A 14315-nucleotide genomic window follows, 5' to 3' on the forward strand; every position below is an offset into this window, starting at 1 on the left:
ATATACTCGAACCGAGGCTCGATGTACGTGGCATAAAAATTCATCTCCGGTTTTAGGCTTGTGTTTTCCCATCATCCTTGAGTGTCTGCTGATATACGTTGGACTATGGCCCTTGGTACGTGGTAGGGGGCGTCAGCCCAAATAAGTGGCCTAGTTGTCAGGCTCTGTCCCAAACTATGGTTCTGTAGGAAAGCTCAGCAACGTGAAGACCAAGAGACATAGGTGGGGTAGTTTTTGAAAAATGATCATATGCAGGCAAACAGAAGGCTCTAAGTCCTAAAGAGATATAATTTTAAATTTTTTGAAGAAGCAAACATTGTTTTCAAACAAATCCTAGATTGAGGAGTGTTGTATCAGACCTAGGTCTATGTGACCATGAATAGTTCTCCTCAATTGGTCCTACCAAACCATGCCTAGTCTACATGCAATCCATGTCGGCTGAGTTCGAGTCTAGGCTCCTACGTTCACATGATATCAGAAGATAAAGCTGACATTTTGTAGAGCACGATTTTGACAATTTGAGCTAAGTCAAAGCACACAATTGATCAGACAAAGATAGGTCCCATCACGATCGCCAAATCTGTTTTCATCACGAATTTTTTTTCCTCTCTCTGCGAGAGTGAGAGAAACGATTCTGTGAGTCAAACTCAACCAAAGTTTTGAAAATGATTTTGAAAAATACTCGCCTCCATTTTTAAAAATTTGCGGAAAAATTCCGTGGAATGGGATCCGCCTGTCGGTACGAGGTTCAACCATTCCTGGCGCCTTTACCAGGGGTAATTGAACCAAGGATCAAATGTGTGCTTTGACTAAGTTAAATTATTTAAATTATGCTCTATTTTCCTAAAATGCATAGAGAATTAGGCATGTGCTATGGAATTTTGAAAAGATGCAAGTTTGAGAAATATGATGTTTGCCTTGAAAAAATTGAGATGTACATGGAAAATGATTGTAAAAGTATTTGAAAATGGAATTCCTGGGAAAATCATTGAATTTCATTGGAAATCAAAAATTTGCATTGGAAAATGAATTCTCAGGAAAACTTGAACTTTGGGAAAATTGATTTTGAGATTTGGATTGCTTTTCTGAGGAAATGGATTTGAGAATCTTGAGAAAATCATGAAGTTAATTGGAAAATGATTTTTGAAATGGAAAATGGATTCTTAGAAAAATAGAAATTCTGAGAAAATTGATTTTTGAAATCAGAATAGCTTTTTCTTAGAAAATCGATTTTTGAATAGGATTTGAGATTTCAGAATTAATTCAAAGTTTTTGAGAAAATTGATTTTGGGATTTAAAAAATGAAATTGAGAATGTGGAAATCTTGGGAAATCATGATTTTGAACTTGGGAAATACTTTGAAATCTCATTTGAAAATTCAGAGTTCTGAGAAAATCAAATCCTGAGAAAGACTTTGAAATTTTTGAGAAAATCGATTTCTTTGAAATAGAATTGGGAAAAGAGTTTGAAAATGATGCAATTTAAATGAATGAATAAGAATTTGAAAGATATTTCATTGAGGATTTGGGAAATCTATTTGAAATTTTGAGAAATGCAGTGCATTTTTGAAGTTAGCCTAAGATTGTAGGCTAAATGTGGCTAATACGAAGATCACAAATCTTGGTTTTCTTCGTATTCTAACTATGGTCATAAATACGAATCCCACCAAATTCGTGAACTCCCTAAGAGCTCATGCACGTGCCATTCATGTCAACCATAGTGATTTTGGAAAATGTGCATATGTATCATATATTAGATATTGGAAATTACAAAAATTAAACTATATGCAATGCAATCCTATTCTAAACTGAAAAGTAACTCTTATTCAAAATTATTGATATTACATTGAATTGAAATAAAATAAAATAAAAGTCTTCTTCTTGGATATTTATGCAAAAGTGGAAAACAATATTAGCATAGAAATGTAGGTTTTTCTGAATTTATCCAAAAATATTGGAAATTATTGGATATTATTCAGATATAAACCCAAATTCGTACCCCATTTGACATAAACATGAGAAATAAGTAATTAAATTCGAAAATAAACATGAAAATTCGAAATTGGGGTCAAAATGACAAAAATGCCCATGATGACGTTGAAATCAGGGTTTTCTTAGAGAATTTTTGTAAAATTTGGAAATTTGAAAATCAAACATAATATGATGAAATATGATGATATACTTGAAAATTTGGAAAATTGAAATTTGGAATTTCGAAATTTAGGTCAAAATGACCAAAATGCCCTTGATAACAAGACTATGGCCTTGAAACCAGGATTTTTTGAAATAAATTTTGCAAACATGGAAAATTTAAATGCAAATGACATTGAAACTAACCCTAATATGATATGATTATTCACATGATAAAAATCCTAAAATGACAAAAATATTACAAAATATCAAATTTAACTTGATTTTTGCCTGATTTTCGCTTCTGAATTTAAAAGTAAACTAACATACAAAGAAAATGAACCTGGATTTTAGCCAAATTTGGCATGGACACCTATACTAACTCTAAGAGCAAAATAAAATCAAAAAATATATTTTTTTGGTATTTTTAAATATAGAAATTTAAATAAAAATCCTAAATTTTGTTATTTTTGCCTAAAATACTAATTCTAAATTGGATTTGGGATATTAAACTTCCATAAAAAAATTTCAAATTTTATGGGGTGACAGATGACAGTTAGGCAAAGATTTTTTCATTTTACACATTCTGGTTTTGACCTATGGTCGGAGCTGGACAACTCCGGCAAGTCAGATCGGAATCCGGTGACCATAGGATTTAGGGAAGACAGATAGGTTTCGGGAGAAATTAAAGGAAAAACAGAAGACAGATGGGAAAATGGCTCAAATTATGAGAAAATGTCTCTGACAAATATAAGCAAATTTCATATTTTTACATAATTGGGATTCGGGTCACGGTTTGGAAATTAGCACACTGTTATCAGAGACCCGGATCTCCAGATTTTTTAGATATTGGAATCTGACAGATAGAAAAAATAAATCCGGGAAAATATTTTTAATTTTCCAAAAATTCCCACATTTTGGGAAATGAAAAAGGAATGGGTTATAAACAACTTTCATGTTGAAAGTTTTGACATTCGAGCTATGGGTTGAGCGGACACATCACATTAGGGTTGGTCTATAGCCTGATAAAGAAAAATCGATGTTTTCCTAGAGGTCTGGGAAAATCAATTTTTAATAGAAGTCAAATCTGTTTATAAAAATCTCAAAATTTTCCAATTATTATATTTCACTGTGAATCTACTGCAATTTTTAAGGGGAGATTCGGATCTTCCATCTAGGAGATCTAGGATGCTCTCGTCTGCTAACACAGAAATTGGAATTTCTGAAGAACAGAAAACCCGATTTAGGATTTGATTTTCTAGGAGAGGTTCCGAAACCCAAATTGAATCAAATTTTCAGAAGGAAAACAAAGACGTACAACTAAATATATAACAATTTTCTTTTAGATTTTTGAACGAAAATATATTCATAAAGTGATAACTGGACTTTACCTAAAACTGAAATTTTGTAGATTCTAAACTAAGTAAACATGAATCCTATATAAGATGAAATAAATAACAAAAATGAACTATTTTAAGTGCATTTTCTAACATAAAATAGCATGAATCATAAAACTAAAACACAAATCAATGGGGATATGATTCTTTTTTATGTTAGCTTTCAAAACGAGAGATCTGATCCATGAAATGGATGGATCTACACGTTTATTTTGCTCATGCACACGGAATATACTTTTTTTTTATACATCCTAAAGACCATAAAAGAAAACTCCACGTGATCCAATTTTTAAACTGGATGCACCCCATCCTTAGAATCCTAACCTTCACATATTACTCTTCAATCCTGCGACTTGGGCAAAATTTTGCATAAATCTAATAAAACAAACACGTCTTACCATGGATCAGCTGCTATGTGGAAATTGATTTTCGTTGCAGCAATGGAGGCGGTTGGAGGTTGCTACAACTTGATAGAGGTTGAGGGTGGCCTGTTGCCATGTTTGGAAGTTGAAGCATGGCCACCAGCTGTGGTTGGAGCCAAGGATGGAGGTGGGCTGCTGGAGTTTGCTCCTTGGTGGCTGCAAGCTAAGTTGAAGGTGATGCTGCTTGATCGAGCTGGAGATGATGGACCGGCTGTTGGCTTGGTTAATGTCTGCCAATGGTGGTTGGTGTTGTTGAGGTGGTTGAACGCCAGCTGCAACAATGGAATTGGAGGTGCCCAAGAGGGCTGGCGTGAGAAGGAAGTGTGAACTTGAGATGGCTGGGTGTTAATGGCATCAAGAGAGAGAGGGAGCTTTTGGGGGCTGAGAGGAGCTCAAGAGGAGAGACCTCAAGGGGCTGGCGTGAATGCCTTTTGAAAGCCCGCCGTTCCCCTCTTTTGTCTTGGACTTAGGGAAAAATCAAATCCTTCCCTAAGTTTTTCATGGAAATCAGTTTAATGAGAGGGGAATCAAAGGTTTACGTGAGATGGGCTGGACAATAGGGAAAGGAAAGAAGAAGGAGGGAAAGAAAGAAGGAAAGAAAGGGAAGGGAAGGAAGAAGGGAAAAGGAAAGAAAAAAGGAAGAAACAAGAGGGAAAGAAAAAGAAGGAGGGGGTGGAGGAGATCACACGTGAATGGGCTAGAGAAGGGAAAGAAGAAAGAAAGAGGAATAAAAAGAAGGAAAGAAAGAAAGAAAAAAAAAAGGAAGAAAAAGAAAGAAAAGAAGAAAGAAGAAGAAAAAAAAGAAAGAAAAAGAAGAAGAAGAAGAAAGAGAAGGGGGAAGGAAAAAGGAAAGAAAGAGGGGGCTGGTCAACCCCTTGTCGGTCCCACCTCCACTCATAAAAAAAAAATAATAATAATAATAAAATGAAAGAAAGCAAAAGAAAAGAAAAAGATAAAATCTTTTTTTTTTATTTTAAAATGAGAATGAAGGAGCCATCTCAGAGTGGGCTCACTTTCCAAATTTTAAATTCATTTTGAGAATCATCGGGATAGAATGGTCTTTTTATAAAAATTCTCGACCGAAACGAGCTACTTTTGGCAGTTTTTGAAATAAGCTCAGATTTTGAAGTTCAATACCCCGTTGCGAAGCAAATCCAGTATAGAATTTAAAATTTTGATTTTGAAAGAAATCCGGATTGTTTTTCTCTAGAAAATATTTCCAAATTTAGACTCCCGAGGGTAAAAATATCTATTTTGGAAACACAGGGTTTGAAATTGATTTCTGAAAACTTTTAAAACTCAATCTGGATTGAAATTTATAAAACGGGAGTTCTGGACTTCGAAAATGAAATGAAATGTGGTGAAATGTTATGAAATGCTGAGAAATGATATGAAATGATGAGAAATGACATGAAATATTATGCGAAATGCAGACTCTGAATGAATAATTTTGGATGTTAGACCCTGATTGACACTTGTACCAGTTAAAAGTATTAAAATTGAAAAAATTTGCAAAATGATTCGAGAAATAGTTTTCGGTCTCCACCGGGACAGAGTGACACTGAAAATTAGGGTTTGAGCTGGATTGAACTGAAATGGGCTGGATTGAGCTAGGTTTTAGAGTTTTAGAGCTCAAATGAACTGACCAGACATTGACTCAACTGATCTTTCTGACTAAATTTTCAAGAAAAGCTGCCATTTTTAGAGAAATGGTACGGAATGGTCACTGAAGTGAAGTGAATTATGAATCTGAGTTGGGTTGAGCTAGGATAAAGATTGATAGTACTGAGATAAACTAAAATTGAAGCTCGAACACTAGCTCAACTGACTAGACTAAGCTCAATTTCAGCGATGTCATAGGTCGAATCGACCTAAGACGTATATAAAACACCATACTAGGTGTGAATGTTACCAAGGGGATTAGTGCAGGACACCCATCGAACAAATTCTCATTTCTGAACATCGCTGCAACGACAATCCTCTGGATGATTCCAGAAGAGCAATGATAATGTGTGCCTCTCTTGCCTTTGCCCACCATCAGAGGAGAATATTACTCTCCCCCCTGAGTAAAATTTGAACAATGGGTGGCCTAATGAATACAATCATTGAATAACCAAGCGAAACCTTCATGCTACGACAAAATCACTCTACAGGAAAATTAGTCCACGTCCTGGATATAGGATGAAATTTGATATGTACTTTTTTTTCTGAGAGAAGGAATAATAATATGTACTCAATCCTATACTTTTTTGTGAGTAGGAACTGGATGGAGAGGAGGCGAGGATCGCTAATTACTTCGATGTCGTAGCAGGAACGAACACAAGTGGTCTAGTGGCTTCCATGCTTACTGCACCCGGGGCAGACAATCGACCCCTCTATGCTGCTAAAGATATCCTTCCATTCTATCAAGAGAACTGCTCCAAGATCTTCCCTCAGACCAGGTAATTCTTCTTCTTTTCTTTTTTTCCGATGATGAAGTTCACCGCAGAAGAGGGTAATCTCCGGATAAGGAGCCCACCAGTGAAAGGCACCTGCACACCAAGTGGGAGTCTCCCCGAAGCCTGCTACCACTAATCAAAAAATACTTCACACTTCTGTAGTCTACCTTTCATGTCTTTTAAAAACATTTGGTAATGGCTCATGTGATTTTCATTTGTTTTGTCTGTGAGAAAATACAGTTGTCCATTGAGCAACGCCATGAAGCTGATGGATGGACCCAAATATGATGGCAAATATCTTCACCAGCTCATTAAAACCAAGCTTGGCGACACCAAATTGCACCAAACCCTAACAAATGTGGTCATACCAACCTTCGACATAAAAAATCTTCAGCCCACCATTTTCTCTTCCTCTCAGGTTACCATCAATACTAACATGGTCATGATCATTAAGGGACTGTTTGATTCACTGATGTGCGTGGACAGGACAGCGAGTCCTGTACTGTACTGTCAGTGGACAAGACAGGACACACTGTCCAGCGCCCTAATTTTTTACTGATGCTGTTTTAGCATCCGCGAGATGCACTCAGCTGGCGTCCTACGTGGGTGAGCGCGTGTGGAGCCCAGGCGCAGGGCATCCTGCGGACGCACCCCTAAAGGATTAATTACTAGAGTAGTATATATAAGATCACATGAAAACCCAAATTAGAGTATTGAATTGTTGTTTCTGTTGCTATATTGTTCAGTGGCAAATGGACCCAGCTAAAGATGCACTCCTATCAGACATATGCATCAGTACGTCTGTTGCCCCCACGTACCTTCCTGCTCATCAATTTGAAACCAAAGATGGAAAGGGAGGAGAGGGTGGTGTATGTTCGCCCCCGATGATTCACTGAATCCCACATCTGTGTTCGGGGCTTTGAATGAGCACCACGTATACAAGCACATGGGGCTCGTATTCCCGTGTATGTTGACATAACTTTGCATCGGACTCTGGTGTTGTTGCAAAGACTTAAGTACCCTTTCTTGCTATTCTTCTCATAAAGTGATGGTTTGAAAAAATGACAAAAATGCCCTTCATTCAAAAAAGAAAAAACAAACAGTTCAAAAAAAGGACAAACATGTCCTCCATCCAGAAAGTCGAGTATGATGTTGACTCTTCAAAGTCTTCTTCTTTTTCTGTTAAAAAAAAGGACAAACATGTCTTCTTCTTCTTTCTCCGTAAAACACTGTAAAACCCCCTCTCTCTCTAGAGAAGAAATCAAGGGAAACAAAGAGTTCTTCCTGGAGAAGGCCATGAACATCAACCCTCTCACTCTCTCTCCCTTCTCTCTCTACTTCTGTGCACATCCAACAGACGATCCTACATTGCTCCATCGTCATCTTCTTCTTCTTTCTTCTTCGTAAAACACTGTAAAACTCTCTCTCTCTCTCTAGAGAAAAAATCAAGGGAGGTAAAGGGTTCCTTCTGGAGAAGGCCATGAACACCAACCCTCTCACTCTCTCTCCCTTCTCTCTCTACTTATGTGCCTGATTTAGAGTTTTTGCCCTTACAGGAAGGGGGGGTCTGGGGGTTCATCCCAGCGTGGGTAGCATCATTCAACTAAATGAGTTGTAGATCCTGATTCAGAGTTTTTACCCTTATAGGAGAGGAGTCTGGGGGCTCCTCCCAACGTGGGTAGCATCATTCAACTTGAAGAGTTGTGGAGTCTGATTCAAAGTTTTTACCCTTACAGAAAAGGGGGGTCTGAGGGCTCCTCCCAGCGTGGGTAGCATCATTTAACTTGATGAGTTGTGGAGTCTGATTCAAAGTTTTTACCCATTCATATTTTAAGGCATTAGATCTCATTTTTTAACATCCACGCATGTGCAGTTTGCTTTCATCATGTTCAGTTGCTTTCTAGATTATACTTTGAATTCTGGTGCATTTTAGATCTATCGATTTATATGTAACCAGAGCTCATTTTAATCTGAATTTTTTACTTCAACTTCATGCATATGTCTTCATGCTCTCCACCAAAAATCAGATCATTCTAAGTTTGTTTGACTCACTTTAAAAATCAAGATTCAAAACCTATTATTTTGCATCGTCAGGATTTTAGCAGAATCAGGACCAACTTGCGAAAGTGATTTCTCCCTAACCAGAGATGATCTTTTCAATCCGTAAAAAGAGTTGTTTTTTAAATTGAATCTAGTTTGTTCATACAAAATTTCAGCGATTTCTATGGTGTTTTTATACCAGTTTCGGGTCAAAAACCATAACCGTGTCACTCTGTGTCATTTTAACGGCTCAGATTTTGATCCATGTTGTTTGAATTTTATTTTCCTAATGGGAGATCATTTTTCAATTCTGTAAAATGGGTTCTCTTCGTTTATGTGTCTAGTTCATCCCTGTAAATTTTTAGAATTTTTCATGGTCAATTACTATTTTATTTTGATTAAATATTAGAACCTTGTATCCAGATTTTATAAATGTTCTGATTTTGGCCCCCATATCATGACTGTTGTAGCACTTCTTCAACAAATCGTTATTTGATTGGCAATATTCTTCATCAAATTGTTGTTATGATTTTTTTGAGTCTCTAATGAGTCTCTACTATGATTTGTAGTATTTTTGGGTCTCCAACGAGCCTCACAATGATTTATAGTGTTGTCCGATCTTTTAACTATGATTTATAGTGCTTTGGGGTCTCCAACAAGCCCCACAACGATTTGTAGTGTTTTTTGGTCTTTTAACTATGATTTATAGTATTTTCGGGTCTCTAACGAGACCCACAGCGATTTATAGTGTTTCTGAACTTCGCTATAGCGATTTGTAGTGTTTCTCGCTAAACACTACAGCGATTTGTGATACAAATCGCTATCTGATTCTGGACCAACTTGTCAGGGCCATATCTCCCTAACCAGAGATCGGATTTCAAATCCGTAAAAAGTGGTGTCTTTGTTATGAAGTCTAGTTTATTCCTATAAATTTTCAGATATTTCTATGGTCATATCATACCCTATTTGGATCTAAAACCAGACCCCTATCAGTCTGCCTTATTTGAGTGACATAGGTTTTTATTTCATTTTGTAAGAGTCATATCTCCCCAACGGAAAATCATTTTCCAAATCCGTAAAAAGGGGTTCTTCCTCTATGTGTCTAGTTTATATCTGGAAAGTTTTATAACTTTTTATGCTTATTTGATATTTCAAACTTGTTAAAAACCGAGACATGTTATAAAATGTTATAAAACTTAAAAAGTTTGAAACTTCCTCTATGTGTCTCGATTTTGTTTTTGGTTATCTTAGTCATTTCAATAAGTTGTATACCCCTTTAACATAAAAGTGTTTCAAGTTAGTTTTAGGATATCTTAGTCATTTATATAGGTTGAACACTGCTTTAATATAAAAGTGTTTCAAGTTATTTTAACCCATATATATATACATATATATATCATCAACTTTTTATTATTGTTTTTTTTTGGTGTAGACTTTGGTGGGAGTTAGCGAGGTGACTCGAGAAATCTTGAAAGAAAATCCAGATTTCTCATCTTTCTTCCGAGTTGAACCTACGGACTATGGAAGGTTTTTGGTGGTCTCCCTTGGAACAGGGTCAGCCAAGGCTGAAGAAAAATACGATGCTAAATCAGCTGCAAAATGGGATGTTATTGGCTGGCTGTTGAACGGTGGGAGCTTCCCTTGGATCGACACTTTCAGTCAATCAAGTGGATACATGGCCGATTTCCATCTCTCTGTGACCTTGCGAGCATTTGAAAAAAAAAAAAACTACTTACGAATCCAGGTATGCAAAATATTCAAAGGAAAAGGAGACTTTGTTTTTTGAAGCAATATCTTTAAACAGAGCAGGAAAAGTAATCTATCTTTATTGATGATTATGTATACATTTTTGTTATATTATATCTATTTTTATATATGTTCAAATTTTTATGAGATAAACCAAATTTTTTAAAATATGTTGAGATTGTCTAAAGAAAAAGTTTTGTAATTACTTGTGTAAGGAATGCTATATCCTGGTGTTTATATACATGCAACTTCATGTTCCATCGGCTGAATGAACCATGTTTTTGGAACAATATATCTAATTGAAGAAATATTTTACATTCTCAAAATGAAAAAGAAAATCATAAACATTGTTTCTTGCCATCGTATATTCATATGATGATTAGAATAGAATTTTTTTTTCTGGTTTTGATGGCGAGGAAACTGCCAAGGAATGGGGTGACCCTCACTTCTAGATAGTAAACCCCAGGTAAGTGTTCAAGGCAAGATGGGGTTTCACCATCTCTGCAAGACCATCCTAACCACTTGGCTGTCAACTTATCATATGATATATATAAACTTAGTCACACAAATTGTGGACTGTGCTTGGCAATCCCGGAAGTGTGTGTGTATTCATAAGGCCTCTTGAAGTTATGCAATTCATTTTCTTGACAATCTTTAATCATATGGGGTATACATATAGGATAACACTTTAAGCGGCGATACATCTTCAGTCGACATATCAACCCAAGAAAACCTGGCCAACTTGGTGGAGATTGGTGAGGCTCTTTTGGAAAAGCCTGTTTCACGTGTGAACATGGAGACAGGTATCCATGAACCCGTCCAAAACGGAGGCACTAACAAAGATGCAATCAAAAGGTAGGATGGATTTTTCAATTATTATATAATATTGGCATTTTCACTATTAATTCAACAATATATACCTTACTCTTTTAATTGTTGAATGTGAAGGTTCGCAGAAATGTTGTCCCTAGAAAGGAAGCTTCGGCTGAAGAGTTATTCCAACAGGAGTCTTTGAAGATTTATTTTGAAGTACTATTATTAGTTTGTGCAACATCAATTGTTTATTGGCCATACTTCATTTCATTTCTACTGTTTTTTTTTTTAAAGCTTTTTATAATATTTCATCTCATATGAATAAAAAGATAAGACCTTAATCCATTTCGAATTTGGATATAGCAAATTAGATTTTGAGGCCAATGTTAAGAAAACTGCAACCGAATCTATATCTAATTAACTTATACAACTATTTTTTTTTAATCAAATTTGATTAGGGATGGCAGTGGACCGGGGCGGAGGCTGGGGACAAGGTTTCTACCTCGGCCCCATTTCAAAATCCTACCCTCCATCCCTGCACAAGTTTTGATTTTAACCTCCATCCCCGGTCCAAATGGGGTGAGGTGGGGCGGGCCCGGTCCACTGCCATCCTTAAATTTAGTGCGGAAGTTCCCCCACTGAAGCATGTAATCTCCGGGGGGGGGGGCGGTGGGGGTGTCACCCACACCCAAGCCCTTACGGACTAAGAGTCAAAACTGGGACTAAGGGGTCAGCACCTTTTCCTGATGCCCGCTGCCACTCTTGTACAAAATCTTCCATATCCCAAATAAGATGCTGAATTACATTAATAGATCTTTTCAAATCTTTATTTGGTCAGGAAAATTGGAAAGGGACAAGATGCACTTGGCTTCTTAGGAGCTCATCACATGCACTAAAGAAGACTGGGGGTTAGGTATTCATGAAGTTGTTAGATGGAACAAAATTGGTTTGATTAAGTGGCTTTAGATGATTATCTGCATTGACATCCCACTATCAGGCGTTATGAAAAGCAAATATGGGTTAAATGTTTAGCTGTGGCAGTAGAATCAAAATTCATACAGAACTCTTTTGATTTTGTGAGTTAGTGACGTCTCCTCACTAGAAGATGTAATTCTTCCTATCTAAATTGAATTGAAACCTTATTTTTCCTTTAAAAAAAAAAAGTGCAGGTTTACCTGAGCACCCTTCATCTTCTGTTGGGCCCCACACCTCACACGCTGTGTCGGAAAGATGGAGGGCGCTGAGGTGCAGCAGCACATTGCCTATATGGCTTTAGCTTTTGGATCTCCATAGCTTCTCGATCTTGAGTTAGGCATCAAACCACAAGATGCTAGATACAGGTCGTAATTCCCTGTTCATATCGTGATACCTCATCACCAGCTTTCGATGTACAAACTATTGCCATGACATTTTGAAATATATCGTGTTATCTTCATTTAAACAAACAAAAAAAATCATGGATTTTTTATGGTGATATTTTACATTAATTTTTGTCTTCTTCAATCCAATGGAAGGGAACATGACATTTGTATATTGAGAAAAATATTCTTAAATTCAACTAGTCTTTACATTCGTTTATATTCCCAATGTGTTTGCTAATTAAAGCACAAGAAATGAGTATCCATTGAATTTCTCCCGGGAAATTGACAGCAACTAAGTTGTGGTGGTGAAACAGGGATTTTGCAGTTAATGAAGCAGCTAATATTATTTCGTTAGTTTTGTATCTCCAATAATGTGTTTGTTACTGCTGCGGGTTAGTTCTGTTCTGTCATAGGTACAAACCTTGTTATTGGGATTTTTTGGGCGAAAGAAAATCTCGAGATAAATCACAAAAACTTGTGTTTCTCGAGAAAATCTCAGTATATTCAGGACACGTTTGGAAGCGAGAAAATAATAGAAAAATGAAGGTGAAAAAAAAAGGTACATTTTACAACGGTTTCAAACGAGAAAAAAAATTTCAATAAAAAAGTTTTTCTAAAATGTATGATTTTTTATATAAGAAAAATTCCTCCACCTTGGGGTGGAGTATTTTTTTGTATCAAAATAAAATTTTGCATTAAGGCCTCTGACCAAGATGAAACCGTGTATCGAACCCCAAGAATGTCATAATCCAACCATAGCACAGTCGCTAGTAGCCTAGTTGTCAATGGTCGACACACCGACAGTGAGTTGAACCGAGGAAATGGACATGAGGTGCGGTGAATATTCATTGCTAACCATCCTCGGCTCAGCTTCCCAATCCCATCTCTCTCTCTGGCTGGCTGGTCACCGCCGGCGGTCGGATTGCCTACCGGCCACTGGCAACTGCCTGCCGGCAGTGTCGGAAAGCGTGGGGTGGCAGGTGGGGGCAAACAACCATCGATATGGGAATGGTGGGGTCTTGACTAGTGCTGAGTTGAGGAAAAGGGGAAGGCGGTAGAGGCCATGGCGGTTGGGTCATCCGGGTACAAGGAGAGAGAGATTTGATTCAAAGCACTTAGATCGTTCGAGTGTGGATGATTGGACGACTTTGGGTTATTTGTAGATTCTGGACGGTCAGTGAAGTTGTCATAATCATTGAGGGCAGCGATGGAGTCGGCGCTGGAGCTGCTCAGGAGGCGGAAGTTGCTGTCGGTGGAGAAGTCGAGGAAAGTGTCTGACCACAAATTTTTTTTTTCACTCTATTTTTCTTATGCTACACAAACAAGCAAAACTTTTTCATTTGAATGAAAAAGTTATCATATCAAAACTTATCATAGGCAAACTTTTCTTTTCCTAACAGAATTTTTTTAGCTTTCAAACATTTCTAGAAACATATAAGAAAGTAGAAAGATATAAGAAAGCACATTAAAAATATTAAAAATATCAAAGCACAAAAATATTGTGTCAATAAGATATGATAATAGTGCGAGAACAAAAGCGATGTCATCACCGCTTCTCGCGTTGGCACCGTTCCTCCCATCGGCGGCCTTCTTTCCTTTCTTCAGAGGCCTCGTCTGGCCGGCAGACCTTTCTCCCTCACCCCTGTTCCCTCGCTTGATCACCAGTCCAACATAAAAGACTGCCTTCTAAACCCTCTCTCTTTCTCTTTCTCTCTCTCTCTCTGTTATTCGGGACCTCTTGTTTGGTCCCATGAGTTTACGAAACAAAAAAAAAAGGGAGATTATTGTGACGGGTATGGTTGTTTTCAGCATGGTGGGTGATATGGACCGAAAGAAACGATATCTTTTTTAGGAGCATCAAATTCAATTTTGGAAGGCTGCGTCAGCGAGTTATGTTTGATGTGTATCTGACTCTTAAATTACATAGTAGAGACGGGGTTTGGATCTACTTGTACTCTGAACTGTGCAC

The 14315-nt window shown here is 37.1% G+C and overlaps 1 protein-coding gene across 1 annotated transcript; it reads left to right on the forward strand.

The window, feature by feature from the left end:
• The first annotated feature begins 3966 nt into the window (after positions 1-3966).
• LOC149812205 (patatin-like protein 2) lies at positions 3967-11320 on the forward strand. Its single transcript, XM_089993004.1, has 7 exons — positions 3967-4269; positions 6208-6389; positions 6627-6804; positions 7133-7255; positions 9859-10170; positions 10852-11027; positions 11121-11320. The coding sequence occupies exons 1-7, from the start codon at positions 3967-3969 to the stop codon at positions 11185-11187; spliced, it is 1341 nt and encodes a 446-aa protein (XP_089849130.1). The 3' UTR covers positions 11188-11320.
• The last annotated feature ends 2995 nt before the right edge of the window (positions 11321-14315 follow it).

Source organism: Nuphar pumila, chromosome 17, assembly GCF_984573655.1.
Source record: "Nuphar pumila chromosome 17, dmNupPumi1.hap1.1, whole genome shotgun sequence".
Taxonomy (NCBI): Eukaryota; Viridiplantae; Streptophyta; class Magnoliopsida; order Nymphaeales; family Nymphaeaceae; genus Nuphar; species Nuphar pumila.